The sequence below is a fragment of the Olea europaea genome, chromosome 7 (assembly GCF_002742605.1).
Source record: "Olea europaea var. sylvestris chromosome 7, O_europaea_v1, whole genome shotgun sequence".
NCBI lineage: Eukaryota > Viridiplantae > Streptophyta > Magnoliopsida > Lamiales > Oleaceae > Olea > Olea europaea.
This window is the reverse complement of record NC_036243.1, coordinates 5,781,440-5,800,590: the sequence shown is the minus strand read 5'-3', so window position 1 is coordinate 5,800,590 and position 19,151 is coordinate 5,781,440. Positions and strand designations below refer to the sequence as shown.

At 33.8% G+C, this 19,151-nt stretch overlaps 1 protein-coding gene across 2 annotated transcripts; it reads right to left on the bottom strand.

Moving 5' to 3' along the window:
- Window positions 1–9,172: 9,172 nt before the first annotated feature.
- Window positions 9,173–18,047, bottom strand: LOC111396794 (alpha-1,4 glucan phosphorylase L isozyme, chloroplastic/amyloplastic). 2 transcript variants are annotated; one of them, XM_023023311.1, is made up of 16 exons: window positions 17,575–18,047; window positions 15,802–16,040; window positions 15,557–15,658; window positions 15,007–15,183; window positions 14,553–14,828; window positions 14,150–14,421; window positions 13,150–13,267; window positions 12,922–13,060; window positions 12,581–12,873; window positions 12,301–12,453; window positions 11,701–11,829; window positions 11,298–11,534; window positions 11,003–11,079; window positions 10,683–10,869; window positions 10,299–10,499; window positions 9,479–9,595 (listed from the first exon to the last, which is right to left on the bottom strand). In XM_023023311.1, the coding sequence occupies exons 1-16, from the start codon at window positions 17,765–17,767 to the stop codon at window positions 9,479–9,481; spliced, it is 2,910 nt and encodes a 969-aa protein (XP_022879079.1). In that variant the 5' UTR covers window positions 17,768–18,047. The 2 variants fall into 2 exon arrangements, with proteins under 2 accessions (XP_022879078.1, XP_022879079.1); XM_023023310.1 differs by having other exon boundaries at window positions 9,173–9,595; window positions 12,581–13,060; window positions 17,575–18,041.
- Window positions 18,048–19,151: the final 1,104 nt, after the last annotated feature.

Genomic DNA, 19,151 nt, shown 5'->3' with positions numbered 1-19,151 from the left:
CAAGTTGTTGGTGCCCTCCAGTATCTGTCTTTAACCTTTCCTAGTACCATATTTTTGGTTAACAAGTGTATACCAATTCATGCATTGCCCTTCTGAGACTCATAGATTGCAGCAAAGTTATTATGCGTTACCTCAAGCACACTATTTATGATGGCCTATTCTTAAGCAAACAACGCGATCTTCTATTCATGCTTTCACTTAGCCTGATCGGGCAAGAAAACATGATGACCGATTCTCTACTTCTGTATATATTGTGTTCTTAGGTGGTCTGATCTTCTGGTGCTCCAACGAACAAAAGACAGTTGTTGGCTCTTCTATTGAAGCTGAATATCGGGCCCTCACCTCGTGTTCTACAAAAGTTCTTCGAATACATAATCTCTAGCATGAAATAGACATCTTATTTCCCATTTATTATGACAATATTATTGTATATATCTGTCACTCGCGCAATGAAGCACATAGAAATTAGTTATCGTTTTGACCAAAACCATGACTCCATCCTCTAGCGATCAATTGGCTGATACTCTCATCTACTAAGTTTACTTAACTCTATCAAAGATCGATATCTAATGAAAGCCCAGTCTTGCGAGAACTTGTTAAAGATAAGCCAAAAGAGGTTGTTAGGGATAAGCTATAATTGAAGTCGTCTCCTAAGCCATCAAATAGAGATCAATCTAACAAATTCAGGTGTAACCAAACATGAGTAGATTGACAATATCTTTTATACACTTATTCGAGCTCTAAAATATGGATATTTCGTAGTTCTTTTAATAAAATTATAGCCTGATTTATTATATAATATGTTATTAGGTGAAACTTGATTAATGGAAGCGGAAAATCGATGAAAATGGGCAAGATCCAAAGTTTGAGGACTAAAGTGTAGATACGTAAAGGTTGTGTCAGACATCAAAATGAAGATTCAAGAATGCTAAGGGCAATGGGATGCAATTAGTAGTAAAAAGGAAGTGAAATATGCTCAAAATATTGACACAAATCAATTTTCAACCGTATAAATATGTTCCAAATTTTTAACTCAAGATTGAAAACCATTTTTGACCTAGTAAACTTTCAAATTGGAAAAACGCTATTTCAAGTAGAGATGTAGCCCTTTGAGTTATCTTTACAGCCAATTTGAGTCACCTCAATTGAATATGTAGAGAGAAATATATGATAAAAATACTAAAGAAAGTGCAGTTCAGAGTTTCACCTGGCGCCACCACATCCAAATGCAGTTCAGATTTTCACTCGGTGCCACCAAATCTCACAATACAAAGTTACGGCAAAGCGGAGCCACTCCCACAGGACCAAAGTGCCACATGGATGTATCCAAGGTCGATAAAAACCTACATTCGATACAAACGTGTGGTGGAGTATAAATACAAGTTTTTAAGACTTTTGAAAGGGGGCACACATTGGGATCTTAGAGAATACGACTAGAGATTGAAGAGCACAATTCAATGGAGAAAAACATCAAGAAATTCAAGTTTTGAAACTTTGATTGAAAGAGGAAGGTGATCCTGGTGCAAGATTAATTTCTTTTTCTACATCTTTATTCAAAATCCGATGATGTATTCAATAACAACCACTTATTTTTCATTTTCATTACGAGTAGCTAAATTTCATAATAGGGCAAACAATACAATCCACTTGGGACTTTTATTTCTTTTATTCAAGATTTTTGTTATTTTATCATACATGTGTTGGTTTTGCCATGAGTTCAATGCATTGAATTACTTGATCACTAATTTGATGATTTTGTGAATCTTTACTAATCGAGAGGTGAGTTTGAGGTTTGGACCATATAGTAAAATTCGGTAAATTAGTATAACGTGTAGAGATACTATACAAATTATTGCGATCATTATATGAATTCTTAGAACAAATATTTCGTTTAACTAATGTTAATTCACATAGAGACACAGGATTGAATTAGTTAAATATGCTCAATAAAAACTCGAGAGGGATAAACTGAATACAATAGAAGAATTTGATCGAACAATATATTAGATTTTTTAATCTTGATTTAAGACTTAAATATGATTAAATTGTTTTACCCTAAAATCCCTTCAATATTTGAATTCGCAATCAATCTTTGTGCATTTTAATTAATTTCAAGTGTTTAAACCAAAAAATGACAACATATAATTCTTTGTTTGATTTCATCAAATAAGAGTTAGAAAAATCATAGTAAGTCCTAATGCATAGTCCTTGTGGTAACGATAATCCAGACTCAAAGGTTCACTATATTACTTATTACGATATTGTACACTTACGACAAAAAAGAAACAAGTTTTTGGCGCCATTATCGGAGACTATTTATTTTTAGTCTTAATTTATTTTATTTTTAACTATTATTTGATTCGTTTATTTTCATTTATTTACAAATAAAAAATGTTCGTTGTATGCTCTGTACCAAAAGTGATGATCTTGAACCGTTTGATTCGAAAATATAATGTACTTTCAGACGAAGATACAAATAATACAAACAAAAACAACAATGTTAAATGGCTAAAAATCGAAACATTCTTATTTAAATACAGCCAATTGGACAAGTTGCCACATGAGTAGCAGTACCACCGGATTGGTAGCATTAATGAGGGGGTGTAATTGAAAAGGACATGCCAGTCTCAATGTTTTTAACACCCATAGTAGCGCCCACACACTACAGTATAAATTAATATGCAGATTTTCGGGTGAGCAACTTTCAGATAAGGAAGGATTGGATCAACTTATCCGACAACATGCTCCAATTTTAAAGTCTAGCCTATGAAAATCCGAATACACAGAAATTGCCAAAATTTTCATGCTTCAATGATCAATTAAGACGCTATCAAGTTGCGGTTATCTCCATATACACTGTGAATGCTGTATTGGAATGGTTAGATATCGAACCTCATGGGAAGAACTGACTATAAAATTCTGCAACAAATTTTTCCACATACAAAACTAGCATAAAAGATTGGAAATTCAAACTTTACAACAAAGATGGAGAGAGTTATCACGAGGCATGGAACGGATTCAAGGAGCTGATGAGAAAGTGTCCAAATTATGGAATCACTATAGAAAATCAAGTGCAGTACTTCTACACCGGACTTTCACAACTATCATAATCTCAGGTGGATTCCATTACTAGTGGATCGATCATAGAAAAATCAGTACAACAATACAAGGATTTGTTTGAGTTAATTGTCACACACATTATATGTTTTCATCAGAAAGAGTGGTACTACAGAATGGCATAACATCTACCAACGCACATTTAGCAGCTTTAACAAATAGATAGTTACTGGTGAAATCACAAACAAAAGGAGCACGTGCAATGATGGCTTGTCCGTCATGTGAAAAATATGGAGCTAATCATCTGACAAAAATTGTTTCTACGGGCTTTCTAGATGAACAAGTCAACTTTATTCAGAATGACTCCCACAATTTTAACCCATATGCACAAATATATAGCCCAGGATGGAGACAACATCCAAATTTTAGATGGTCAGATAACTAGCAAGAAAATAGTTCAAATAAAGCCCAGCAAGAGAAAAAATAAAGTTTATCAGGGATGTTCAATCAACAAATGTAAAAGACAAACAAGGTGTTCCAACAAATTGATATAAACTTTCAAAATCGATAGGCATCTATCAAGAAGTTGGAGGCACATATTGGTTAGATAGCTCAACAACTTGCAGAATGTTCACATGGATCATTACCAAGTAATATAATGACAAATTCTAAGCAGTGGGTGATGACAATAAGAGTTGTGGAAACGATCCACCAAGGGCTCCCATAAATGTTAAAGCATATATACCTCCATGTCCATCTCCCCTAAAGACTTTGAAAGAAGTCGGTGGAAGAAAATATTCATACTGTAATTATAAGGAGTGGGGTACAATTACCATAAATTATTGTGAAAAGATCAAAAAAAAGATGACCAAAAAAAGGTTGATGAAGCTACAATGTAAGAAAAATATGCACCAACCTAAATTAAGAATGAAGAAAGTACAGAAACATCTACTACCAAGACACCAAGTCCAGTTAAGACTTACGTGCCTTCCATTCCTTTTCTTCAAAGGCTTAAAACAACAAACAAGACACAAATTTTTTAAGAATTTCTTGATGTTCTCAATAAGCTCCAGATCAATATTCCATTGATTTATGCAATATTATAAATTTCAAGCTGCACAAGATTTTTGAAAGAGAGCACGACAAAGAAAAAAAAAGGCTTCCAAATTTTGAAATTGTGGCATTAACAGATGAAAGTGGTGCAAGAATATAAGACAAATTGCCTCCCTAGTTGAAATATCTAGGGAGTTTTAATTTACCAATTTCAATTGAAAATTCTTGTTCTATTAATGCATTGTGTAACACAAGTGCTATCATAAGTCTAATGTTATATTCTATTTACAAGAAATTGGGATTAGGTAAAGTCAAATTAACATCAATAATGCTACAATTAGCTGATAGAACAATTTCAATGTCACGTGGCAAAGTTGAGAAAATACTTATAAAAGCAGAAAAATTAATATTCTTTGTGGACTTCATTGTGTTGGACATACCAAAAGATCGAGACATTCCAATTTTATTGGATCAGCCATTCTTAGCAACGGGTTGAACTCTGATTGACATGGAGAAGGGTAAGCAAATATGAGGGTATAGGACAAGCAACAAATATTCAATATTTAGACCCAATATAAGCAACCTCCTATCATCAAAGTTTGCTGTAAAATTGACGAAGAAGAGCCACCTAATCAACGAAGTTGTTAGAAAAGAAAATCAAATTTTGGTAAACTTCTTGATAGATATGCGAATGTAAATCTCAAAATATGGAAAGCAAAGAAAGGGTATATTAATGAAAATTGTACAAGATGCAAGGATGGAATAACTTCATTCGAGCCACCATGATCAATCATGGAAAACAGTCAACTCAATGACTTTAAAAAAGGGCTTCTTGGGAAGCAACCCAAACTCTATTCCTTTCTTATTACTTAATTTTTAGTTTTAGGATTGTTTATTTTATTGTCGTAACACTCTCGTTGTGTTGTTTGTATGAAGATTCTTTAGTCTGTGTGCATTAACGTGACTAGAAAACCAATACATATTCATATTTACCTCATAAGGGCGATGGCAATGTCATAAACTGATGTACTCAGGAAAATCCTAACCCTCCTATGTATTTTTTTTTCACATTGAAGATAATGTTTTTTTTTAATTTGGGATGAATTATTAGTTGTTATCTGCCTTTATCAGTTTTTTGGTATTTTTGTGTATGTGTGCTTGTGTGATATGATTATATTTCGTGAAAATAAAAATTATGCATACTTGTGTATGTTATATAGTTTTGTCGACAATAACGAATATATTTGAGAGTATGTATTAGTTTGTAGACTACGGATGAATCATATGCTTTAGTTAAATTTTCTGCTTATCCATGCGAAGCGATACAATATTTATGCACGATAATTACTTATAACATCGTTCAAGAACAAGAAAGATTTATATGCATAGGCTGAATAAATGACTTGGGTGCCTAATCTTTAACCCCTGATTCACAACATCCTTTAACTGTATAATGCATATGAAAAAGATTGTATGGAGTGTTTTTTACTTTCTAGTATAAGCTTGGTGATGACTGAATACTAGGGATCTGACTCCTGTAAATTGTGTTTTTCTTTTTATAGAAAATAAGCATCGCACTTATTCAGTCTACGCTTCACGCCTGCATCTTTTTTAGTCGAGTTAGTAAGTCCGTAGGAATATCTTGAAATCTGGTACTCTTTGGTATTCAAAAATCGAGTTACTAACTTAAAGCTCGCAACAGGGGGTCAAGAACAAAAAGGGTGAAGTCAAAAATTGAGCTGAAAAAAATTGGTACAAGTGCGCAAAGACTTGATTGTTTGTGGCCTAGATAACTAGTGTGTTTGAATCATTTGGTATAAGCTAGATTGTCGAAACACTCATAATTTGGGATAATCATCACATGAACAAATTGTTAACGTTGCCGGTTGACTAAACCAAATTACAGTGGTATAAGGAACTAATAAGTGAAACTAAATTTTAAAATTATACTATGAAGAGAGAATGAAAGAAAAAAAAGCTTGAAGATGTGTGAATTTCATGAGTGAAGAAAGGAAATAATTAATCATTAAGGGTTGGGAAGTGAACCAACTTGTGAATGTACGGCGTTATATTTGATTCTTCACACATACACATACCCGTTTTGCATTGGATAAGTGGAAGTTTGTATTGTGATTTTGAAGCCATTAGTAAATGTAATATAATATCCCTAGGCAAAACAACAAGGTATCTAACAAAATAATTTCTTTGCATGCTTATGTATTTATTAAGTTAGGTTATGATTTTGTTTGAGGAAAAACAAATGTTTAAGTTTGGGAGTGCTCGATAAGTATATTTTATACAATTATTCAGACTCTAAAGTATGGATATTTCATCATTCTTTTAATGAAATTGTAGTCTAATTTATTATATAATGTGTTATTAGTAGAAAATCGCGAATGGAAGTGGAATTGAAGAAAGGAGCGAAAAATCGACGAAAATGGGCAACATCCAAAGTTTGGGGACTAAAGTGTAAATACTTAAAAGTTATGTCGGACCTCAAAATGAATATTCGAGGATGCTAAGGGTCAATGAGATGAATTAGAAGTCAAAAATGAGTGAAATATGATCAAAATATGGACATAAATCAATTTTTTACTACACAAGTATGTTCCAAATTTTTAACTGAAAATTGAAACAAATTTTGACCTAGTAAACTTTTGAATTAGAAGAAAACTATCGAATTTTTTTAGATAGTTTGAGCCTTGATCAAGCTTTCTGCCAACTTGAGTGTAATAATAATCATAACAAATCACCCTGGAAGAAAAAAAAATTCAAGTAAAGTTGTAGCCAATCCAATTTGAATCGCTTCAATCGGATATCGGAGAAAGAAAATTATGATAAAAATGCTAAAGAAAGTGCAATGCAGATTTTCACCCGAAAGATGGCGCCAAGTGCCACCAAATCCCACAATACAAAGTCGCAACGCCACTTCTATGACGCCGAAGTGCCACTTGAATGTATCTAGGGCGCATTTTTAGCTTGTTTTGAAGCTCATAAAAATCCTATGTTCAATACAAATGTGTGGAGGAGCACAAATACAAGTTTTTGACACTTTTGAAGAGAGGCACACATTGTAAGATGGAGAATACAACTAGAAATTAAAGAGCGCAATTCAAGAGAGAAAAATATCAAGAAATTCAAGTTTTGAAGTATCAATTGAACAAAGAAAAAGTCTTAGTGCAAGATTAATCTCTTTTTCTACATGTTTATTCAAAATCCTGTGATATCTTCAATAACAGCCTCTTGTTTTTCATTTTCATTAGAGCAGCTAAATTTCATATCAGGCAAACAATTTAGAACACTTTATTTCTTTTATTTAAATCTACTTGAAATACTTTATTTCTTTTATTTAAGATTTTTGTTATTTTATCATATATGTGTTGATTTTGCAATGAATTTAATGTGTTGAATTACTTGATTACTAATTTGATGATTTTGTGAATATTTTACGAATCAAGATGTGAGTTTGAGGTTTAGACCATATCGTGAAATTCGATAAATTAGTATAACATGGAGATATACATATACTAATTATTGCAATCATTATATGAATTCTTAGAATCAATATTTCGTTTAATTAAGGTTAATTCGTATAGAGATATGTGATTAAATTAGCTAGATAAACTCAATGGGAATTTGAGAGGGGCGAACTGAATACAATAAAAGAATTCGATCGAACATTACGTTAGATGTTTGAATTTTGATTTAAGAGTTAAATGTGATAAAATTGTTCTGTCCTAAGATCCGTTCATTATTTAAATTTTCAATCAATCTTTGTGTGGTGTTTAAACCGAAAAATTACAACATAAATCTTTATTTTCTTTCATCAAATAGGAGTAAGAAAATCAAATTAAGACCTAAGATACAGTCCTTGTGGGAACGATAATCTGGACTTAAGGTCCACTATATTACTTTTTACGATATCATATACTTGCCCCCCCCCACCCCCCACCCAAAAAAAAAAAGAAAAGGAAAAAGGATTAACATTTTATTTTAGATTGTAACCAATATATTAGTCTTGTCATGCTATCCCTTGCTATACTCTAAATACATGTAAACACGTCATTTTTCACTCAATGAAATACACTTTTCCTCTCATCTCTCTTCGTCATGTTGACTGCTGCATTGCAAATATTTTTTAATTTAATTAGAACTTAGGCTTGTTTGATTGTATAAATTTTCCATGGAAGTTGAAAATTAAATTCCATTTTCCATCTTTTCGCATATTTGATTGACCAAATTTTCTTGGTAATTGGTTTTCTTGGCAATCCCTATTTTCCACGTTTTTGAGGAATTGGTTTTCCCATGGATTTAGTGGTTTTTGGTTTTCCATTTTTCTCTTGGCAATTGAAATAAATTTTATCCCAAATTGAAGCAAATTTTATCCCTTTAATTGACAATTTCCATGAAAAACACATTGAATTGATAAACGAACACCAAAAGATCCAAATTTACAATATTTTCTAATTGAAAAATTATGCCAATCAAACACATTTAATTAACAATTCCCAATAAAATAAGTTCTAAACAATTCAATTTCCTAAAATTCGTTTTCTTCCACCCAAATTTTATTCTTGTAATCAAACGGACCCTTAGAGTCTATTTGACAATCATCATTGTAAAACAAAAAACGAAGAAAAAAAGAGTTTTGAATTATGACTTAGGAGAATGTGTGATTCAAAAGTAGGAAAAAAATTTGTATACGTACAGAATGTGTAAAATAAATGAGTGATAGGCACTTATTAAAAGCAATTTACCCCCACACACCACAAGAGGTAACGTGTGTTGCACTAATTATGAACCTTGCTAGACAAGACACTACAAATTTCATCGCAACCTCTTCCTTAAAACCGTACCAAACATGCCCGGCCTTCTTTCGCTTTTTACTTTTTCGTATCATTCCACTGCCACAAGAAGAGGGCAAGCTGACAATCAAGCCTTCTTGCATCAGCATTGCATTTACTACTTGAGATCGAAGTAAGTTCATCAACTTAAAAGGACACGAGTTCATCAACTCGTGTGTTGCACTAATTACAAAAACAGTTACTTAGACACTTAAAAGGAACGAATACACCAAGGACATCGACTTCTTTTTACTTAATACCGACCACTGGTGTTCAATCCACATTGTTAAACGTATCAGAAATATTACAAATATGCGCCACAAAATTCTTATTACTTGTCATTTCCATGTCTTCTGTGCTGCAATGGCTATGACTCAACAGAGCAACAGTAGCTACTTTACAAAATTTACAGTAGTTCAAGAGCCAACGGGTACTAGACTAAGACATGGTAACATTATTTCTCTTACATGGTAATATTATTTCATTATTTATATCAGTGATTGGATATTACTGCCTACTCATCTCTAAGATAGCTCCATGGGTTTGATACTCCATATGTCTTTGGCATATTCATGAATTGTTCTGTCACTGCTGAACTTGAAGGAGCCTGCTGTATTAAGTACAGACATTTTTGTCCATCTCTGCAAAATAACAAGTGGATACATTAGGCATAGAGTAATAGAAGCCAAAGTGGGATTGAATTCATGGTGTTCATAATGTTGGGAAAAAAATAAGGAATTTCAAGGTAAAACTTCGAATGGGAAGATTACGATTAATGTCCCCAACCTTTCACTTTCGATGGGAAGAAATGAGAATCGAATTCATCAGCACATATGGAATCACAGAACGTTTGATTTGCTCTTTTTAAGAGTTTTACTATTTCTTTCTTTTTAATTTAGCCCCTGTTCGTATAGCTAAAAATCAAATTTTTAGTAGATTTTGATGAAAGTTTGATGAAATATGTGGTGGAAAAGTTGTGAAATGTGCGGTTAAAATTAATTGTTGGCATTGACTTAGATTTTAATCCAAACCAAACAGGTGCTTGTCTTATTTTTTTTGGTTAAAGTGTAAACGTATCTCGGACGAAAATTTTATCTTGTGTGCACTGCACAAGACTTAATGATCAAATGTGGAAAATTCATCCACTGGGGGAACCCGGAGCTTACTGCCAAAAGAATAGATCAAGGACCTACTTACTACTTTTGGAATAGTTTGGGGGACTCGAACTGTTATTTCCCAACTTCGAATTTCAAGTTCATGTAGATAACAAGTTGTTGAATACATGCATGTGCATGGCATAAATGCAAAAACTATCAATATGGACTAAGTCTTGTTATAACTCACCTTTTGATCTCGATATGCATCATCAACCTTCTCTTGGCATTCGATATAACTTGGGAAGTCCTTGCCTACAAGGAAGTAATCAGCACGGCCAAATCCTTCATTCCCTTCCAAGGACCCCATTAGTTCATCATAATTATAAGGCCCGAAAGCACCATTCCTAACAAATTCCTTGACTTCTTCAAAGCGTTCATCTGGTACAAACTGCAATTAACGAGAAGACGAAAATGAAACACTCCCAAAATGAACATCACCTCAATCCAGTTTTACTAGGCCACTACATTCAAACTTGAAAATGAAAGAAAACAATACGAGAAATAAAGGAAACAGGTCTTAGATTTGAGATTCTGGGCACATAGTCAGAGGGAAAATAGAGTTGAACTGTACCTTGCCCTCGGCTCTTTCTTTCCGAAGTGCAGCAATCTCATGAGCTTGAGCACCAAATAAGAAAAAGTTGTCCTCGCCGACTTCCTGCCTAATTTCAACATTGGCACCATCCAAGGTCCCAATCAATACGCAACCGTTCATTGCGAACTTCATGTTGCTGGTCCCACTAGCCTCCATACCGGCCGTACTAAAGAAGGAAACCGGGGGGAGGGGGGGAGTGTAGGTCAGATACTGTTGTGTTGAATCTGTTAATGACGGGGATATAATTTTCTTTCAGGAGATATGATGAATCTAATACTTCCAAGTATGAGCTTACACACCTGATATGCTGTGAAAGTTCACTTGCAGGAATTAATAGTTCAGCAGCACTTACATTGTAATCTGGAACAAACACAACCTAGATAGAGGTTGCATGTAGCGTAATTAAAACCATGAGGTGTGTGAATGAATGTGCACCAAGCAACTTAACAGTAACACATACCAAGCAATCCCACAAAAACATTATATGACAAAGCCTTTTTCTTTGCATATAAGAAGCATAAAGTCAACACCAAAGAAATAAATGATTCAATGACATTGAAATACAATTTAACGACGTTAGGAGGAAGCTTGTACCTTTAACAAATCACCAATATCTGGATCATGATTTATGGTAGCTCCAACATCTGTGATAAATTTTACAATCCTCTTTGCTTGTATGTATGTGGCAAATGCTTTTCCTCCAAATATACAAACTCTAGGAACAAACTTTTCTTTCCTTTCTGCTGCAGTCATTTCTTTCATTTTCTTATAGCGATAAACAATTCCCAAGATATTTAATAGCTGTCGCTTGTATTCATGAATGCGTTTTACCTGAAAAATGGCAGCCACATTCCACGTCACCAATAAAGTCGGAAAATTGAGTGGAATATGGAAATAGAAGAATTAATCTCCAAAATGATGAATAGTAAATATGTATATGCCCATCAGATATAGATGGTTTAAAAATTCAGACATGGTTAAGAGGAGAGAAAATGACCTGAATGTCGAACATTGCATCTGGGCTAACCGAATAACCTGTCTTTTCTTTGAGGAATGTAGCAACCTTGATCTTGTTGCTTCTTTTGGCTGCCCTCCACTCAGTTTGAAGATCCTCATTATCTGCAAACTGCAATGATTTTTTCACTCATTAAAATATATTATACAGCTTGAATAATGATAAGAAAAGAAAAATAATCTACCGGGTTTAAAGATAGTGCATGTATAAGAGAAACCTAAAAGTCCCACTCAATTCTGTAAGCTATAGAGAGTTGAATCATATATAGAATGGAAGAAACAAACATATAAGTAAAATCTTTCTAAAATTTAATAAGCTGTCAAGAAATGTAGAAGTTATTATAGGTGAAACTATATTATGCAACTCTAGACACACAGGTTATGTGTAGCTTGAGGTGACAAACAGGAGGACTTAGTTGTTTAGGCAGTACTTATCAGCTCAATAGGCTGGACCAAATAAAGGTCCTGTACCAAGCCATTTAAGCCACAGAAACCATTCCAGAATTTGATGGCCTATTACAAATAATCTAGCAATACAAGTGCTATATATAAAAAGTTGGATGTGGCAGACTACATGGATTACCTTCTGCAGTTCTGCCAATTTCTCAGTATGCAGGACCCAATCGTCTGTACCTATCCACTTAGAAATAATGGTACTTAGATCTGGATTGCAGAAATGGATCCATCTTCTAGGCGTTACACCATTTGTTTTGTTCTGAAACTTCTCAGGCCAGAGCTGCAAAAGATTTACAAATGAAAACCTCTTGCCACACAGGAGAAGTACATTAATGCACCAAAAATCAGCAAATGATACATGATCGAAAAACGAAAAAGAGTTCCCATAATCTTATCGAGAAATTTACCTGAAAAAAGTCATTAAAGACTTCCTTTTTAACAATTTCACTGTGGATCTCTGCAACTCCATTAACAGCATGACCACCTACAACACAAAGGTTAGCCATCCGGACCATCTTTGGCGGGATAGGAGCATGTTCGGGTTTTACAACTTTCTCCTCCTGCAGGTCCTTTCCTTCAAGTTCATCTTCTTGAGCAGGCACAACTTCATCACTAATTTCGTGAATAACTTCATCGCTAGTTTCCTGAATGACTTCATTGCTAGTTTCATGAATGACTTCATCGCTAGTTTCGTGAATAACTTCATCGCTAGTTTCATGAATGACTTCATCGCTAGTTTCGTGAATAAGGATTTCTTCTGGTTTAGCGAATAAATCAGCCAAAGATGCAGGCAGATCAACATTTTCCAAAATTCTCATTGCATTCACTTTTTTCTCCAACATTTCAGGATTTGATATTCCATATTCTGATATTATGTCTTGAATTAACTGAAAGATGAGTAAAATATGATGATATTCTACAAATGATAAATTCACAGAAATATGGGTCTTGTTGATTTATTAATGTGTCTTAATACCTGTTCATCAATCATCTCTATAATTTCAACGTGCCTTGGCAGCAGTTTTTGCATTAATTCATAACTCCATTTCTCCAGGGCCTCAGGCAAAACAGTGTGATTTGTGTATGCCACAGTTCTGCAAAGCACACATCACACGAAAAGTTAGTTTAGTAGCAGAAAACTTGAGACATTACAAAGTTTAATTACATTCAATAAAACCAATCACTTTGAAAAGTATATTATTGTTTTTGGCCATTTTAGTTTTTGTTGGATCTTGATGCATGGATGGAGTCACAGGGCACATCAAACAACCTTTTTACAATAAAGTTACAGAAGATACCAAGTAAAGGTTCGGCCACACATGCAAAGCCATTATTTAAGATGGCAACAAATCAAAATTTTTTGAAAAAGTTCAACACAAATTTACCCCATGAAGATTATATAGTTCAGAATAATTGAGAGGGATTCCTAGATTAATTTTAGGACCACCGCTCTACCAGTAGACATTGTGTCTGCCTTTGAAATTCTCTTATCTCCTGGAAGAGTTCAGAAGATATATATCACACCGACCTCAGTACAATGGGGATGAATTAGATGATTGTGTGTATGCATTGATTAATTTTATCTGTGATTCATAACCGGTCCAAAGCCAAATAATTTGTCAATGTTATACTGGACCATCTCATCTAAAAGTTTAATCTCTTTAGGAGGTGAAAACTTATTTGCTAAATTAATCTTGAGCACATCCTCAAGTAGATGCCAGTTCAAGTTTTTCAGGGTGAGGACGAGATTGAGACACAGAACCAAGAACTTTGTTTGTTTGGATACCAAGTTGAACACATCATATAAATGCTTGTGTTGTTAGAAGGGAGCAAAACTAGTCTTAAAAATTTTGTCTTCAAACGCTATAATTTTACTTTGCATTATATTCCAGCATATTCTTTAAGGATTTAAAGAACTTTTCTAACGTGGTCCACAAAAAGAACAAAACTGGTTATCCATTAAAAAGGGAAAGTACCTCTGTGTAATACTCCAAGCTTTCTCCCAATTCATGCCCTTGAAGTCCATCAGAATTCTCATTAACTCTGGAATACATAGTGTTGGGTGAGTGTCATTCATTTGAACTGCAACCTTTTCAGGAAACTCTTCCCATATCTCATTTCCACCAGATCTCCTCTCAAATCGTGCAATAATATCTTGAAGAGAAGCTGTGCACAAGGTATACTGTTGCTTCAGTCTTAGGATCTTTCCCTCCGTTGATTCATCTCCAGGGTAGAGTATGTAACAGATCTGATGTCAGAGAAAAGCATAAGATAGATTATTCTTGTGATGTTGGTGGTGCATTTGCATACGGAAGCAATATTTAGGGAATTAGGAAGCACGTAAAAAACAAAAGTTTATACCATATTTAATATGCGTACCTTCTCGGCATTTGTTTGGGCTTCACATGCTTTCGTGTGTTCTCCAGCATTGAAGGCATACAAATCAAATTGTTCAGACGGGACCTTAGTGGACCACAGTCGAAGGTTGATTGTGGTTTTGGTTTTATATCCTGGTATTGGCACATCACATGCAACAGCAACTATATCTTCTCCACCAATCCAATGCCTCTTCCCATCCAATCCTGTAAGAACTTTGCCATAAAACTTCACAGGATATGAGACATCATTTCTCACAATTTCCCAAGGATTACCCATCTGCACAGAAACTTAAGTTTACTAGGACATGCAGGAGATTTTACATTAAAATATCACTATCAAAACCATTTGATTCATCGTTTCCAGAAGCTTTCTTGAAGTATGATTGTAAATTCCAAACACTATATGTGCATATATGAATGAAGCAAAAAAAGAAGAAGAATAAAAGCAAGCATACTTCAAGCCAATTTTCAGCAACCTCCTCTTGTCCTTCTTTTGTAATCCGCTGTTTAAATAAGCCATACTTGTACCTAAGTCCATAACCCCATGCTGGATAATTTAAGGTTGCCAACGAGTCCAGAAAACAGGAAGCAAGTCTCCCCAAACCCCCATTTCCAAGAGCAGCATCTGGCTCCTGTTATGGATAAGTCGAACAATTAGCAGAAAGAAAAAAAGAAAAGGGCTTGTACATGCTTGGAGATTGCAAATCCTAGTAGCCTTTTATCTCCATACATCGTTTTGTCAAGGGTTCCTATATTTCTCTGCCCAAGTACATGTTTCAGCCGCATCTCATATTGCAATAAAGCAAGATTATGGCCTAACACTTGTAGATGTAGAAAACTAAATTATAATATAACTGATGTTTTGAGGACTAAAAGTGATCAATGTCTAACAGAGCCACCCTAACGATTACATTGTAAACTAAATTCTGATATACAAAGAAAGGTTGCTGACAATAAGTCCGCTTTCAACTTATCCCAATTGAAATAATCACAGGACAATCTGACCTGTGAAGCTACAGATTCGAGACTGTGACCAAGCTTTTTCAAAGCTTCTGCATATTCACCAATGAGCTCCAAATTACCAATTGAATTTAACAATGCTCTGCCCTGAGAAGAAACAAGCTTCGTCACAGAAAGAGAAGTAACGAACAGCTCAACATGGCAGATTTTTATCAAGGATATAAGTCTAAATATAGTATTGGTCTTCTGATATTAATAATCAAAACTATTGAGAAGGACTCATTACAAACCTGTAGAAATTCCATTGATAAATAATATGCTTGTTTTACATTCATCTTTTCATAAAGATCGTATGTTGCATTCCAATTGATGATTAATGCATCTCGTACACTTTGGGCGGTAGCATAGAAAGCCTTGGGGAGCTCAAAATGTTCAGGAGAAAATAATGGTGTGAATTCGGCATGGTATTTGATACTTGAGGCAATAGATGCAGCATCAGGTGTAAAAGAACTCTGATAACTCTGAACTCCTAAAATCAACACACAAGATCAAATGGTTAATGCTATGTTCATTAGCATAAAGCTGGTATAAAAAGCTGCCTCTTGATCTATTAAATACTTGCTCTATGCATCCACAATTCAATTTTTGACAAATGTATCAATTCTAGATAAAGGTATCAAAAATATTATAGGAAATTAAAGCATAAAAACATAACTTTGATAATGAAGAAGCATAAATACTGACCAAAATTTTACTCTAAGATAAATGTTTAATGATCACCAGTTCGTGAGTTTTATATTTCCAAGTAAACCTGTAAAATTTTTAGCCTGATATCTATTATTCAAGCATTTAAAAATCACAAATGTTCCTAAATTAGTAATGCTGACTAAGAAATTCATGAATTCCAGTGCTTATATTGCAATATATCCAAAGAAAATCTCATCCAAAAGCTACTTACCTCACATTCTATTACTACCTCTTTCCCATAAGATAGGACTTGTTTCTATTTTCACACATATTAAGAAAACTTAATTAATATATGTTGGAACTATAAATTTTACATACATTTTTTCTTATATACCCTTACATTGAATAATGATAGTTCATATATGTTCATAACAAGGCTCCTTAAATAGGGATATATTAGAAAATTAAGACATAAATTATACTATCAATAAGGAAAGTGGCCTATAAATTGGGACAAACAAAAAAGGAAAGCAAGTCTATCTTTGTGGGATGGAACGTGTTCTATTTTTCAACGTCATGCTTGTAAAAAGTTACGCATACTCTGGAATTAGCACTTATTCCCCTTGTTCTAGCAAAATCCCCGATTTCTTTGTCTGCACTTTCTCTAGCTTCCTTGTCCAATAAAACCCTCATTTCATTATATTTGAATATGCGCTCTGTTATTGAGGATACGGAAGCCTAAACAAAATTTTACTCTAAGATAAAGGTTTAATGATCTCCAGTTCCAAACTTGTTATTCCAAGTAAGGCTGTAAACTTTTACAAGATATTCATGATTTCCACTGCTTATACTGTAATAAATCCAAAGAAAATCTCGTCCAAAAGCTAGGAACTTAAATGGAACTCACAAATTTAAACTTTCAAAATTTAAAATTTGCCAAATGTTTGACGTGGCGAGCAATAAAAATGCAGAAGATTACGATATATTATAATTCACAGGAGTTTCTAAGTTAATTACGCTGACAAAGAAATTCGAGAATTCTTCTGCTTATACTGCAATTAGTATATACAAAGTAGAATCTCTACCAAAAGCTAGGAAATTAAATTGACCCACAATTTCAATTTTTCAAGAAATTAGACATCTCCACATGCTTAACAATTTTCAAAAAGGTAAACAATAAAAATAGCAGCAAAAGTCCAACTGAGAATCTCATCCAAAAGCTAGGAATTTAAATCTACATCACGTTTTAAAATTTCCAGAAACTAAAATCCTCTTAACAATTTTTGATGCTGTAAGCAAAAAATAAAAGATAAATAACACAGATTACATAACATAGCATCAAAACATCCATCGTAAGTGTAACATAAATATCGAACCTTCTTCCGTGATCGGATCAATTACTTCCTGCTTCGGCTCACTGGAAAAACTCTTCACATAAAATGACGTTTTTACCCTTCTCGTAAAAAACAGATTACAGTTTCCATTTCTGCGAGTGAAATCAATTGGCCTTGAATTAGAACGGCGATGCGATAACGCTGCCGTCGCCGTGTAGCACGATAAAGTCGCCATTTTTTTCTCTGTGTCTTTATGAAAGTGTGTGTAAATGTGTATGGTTGGTGCTGGTACTGGAGATTGAAGATATTGTATAGAAAATGTCTGAGGGACATGGATTGATGGAGTGTGTTGTCTGGTAGCGATTAACAATCATCGAAATTTTGAATCACAATACAGTTTCTCGTGCCAGCCATGCTGTGCGGCTCTGAGTAAACGTAGATGTCACTCACTCTATGGGAAGGAATTGTCTGCGGTCAAGACTGCAGTGTTCTCCAGAATATTGATATTGATTAAATTTTAATCAATGTTAGTATTTGGCATTGTCTCAATACACGTGAGTAAAGAAGTATATAGAATAGTTGAGGTAAGTGAGGTTGGGGTTTGATGCAATACAAAATTGAGAAGAATTTATGTAAAACTGGGATTGAGATTGGGAGAGGGGGAAAAAATGAGTGTTCACTTTTGGAGTAATTTCCGTCTATTTTTAATGAAAATGGTCCAACGAGCAAAATAGTAAAGGCCTATTTGGAGCGATTTTTTCTACCAAAAACTTAATTTTTTGACCGTTATTTCACTATTTCAGTCATCATATTTGACTTCTTCTCTCACAGGTGGACCGTACTTTTTTTCTAACGATCAAAAAATCAATTCTCAAAATCACTCCCAAACAGGCTCTTAAGTGTTATCGGACGTTGATATCTTAGTAGTTTATGGTACAATTGTATTGAAATTTGGATAACAAGTTGACAACTCATTTTTTTTTCAAAATTAACAATTAAAATCAAAATACAATGATTCATTCATGAGAAAGATCTATGTGAACAATAACAAAGTTTAATTAGACTACTAATATCTATAGACAATTTGAAGATTTCTGCAAAAGTACTCAAATTTAATTGTTCCCTTTCCCCTAGAAGTAGGTTCATTCATTAAAAGTTTTTTTCGTATTATATATATCAATATCGAATTGAGCAGGATTATTTATAGTAATATTTAATGACATATATGCTCCTAAATAAATTTATCTAAAAATTATTTTTATTTTAAGGGTTGATATTCTCCAAGAAACACAACCATATGTATATATAGCATAAAATAATATATGTTAGTATACACAAATTTATATCATGGATGAAGTTAATGATCATCCACTTGTGTTGTGTTATTTAATCTTTTATTAATTACGATAAAGTGGCGATAGAAAATTTTTGTTCAATTATTTAGTTATGAGTATCCACTGAATCTCAATCACGTTGAGCTTAATGCTTATCACGACTTCTTGAAGGAGAAATGAATAAATGAAGATAACATTAATATGTCATCAAGTTATGCAAATTTAATTGAAGTATGTTCAAGAGCCAACATTAAGTTATTGTTTGGGGGGGGGGGGGGGGATTTT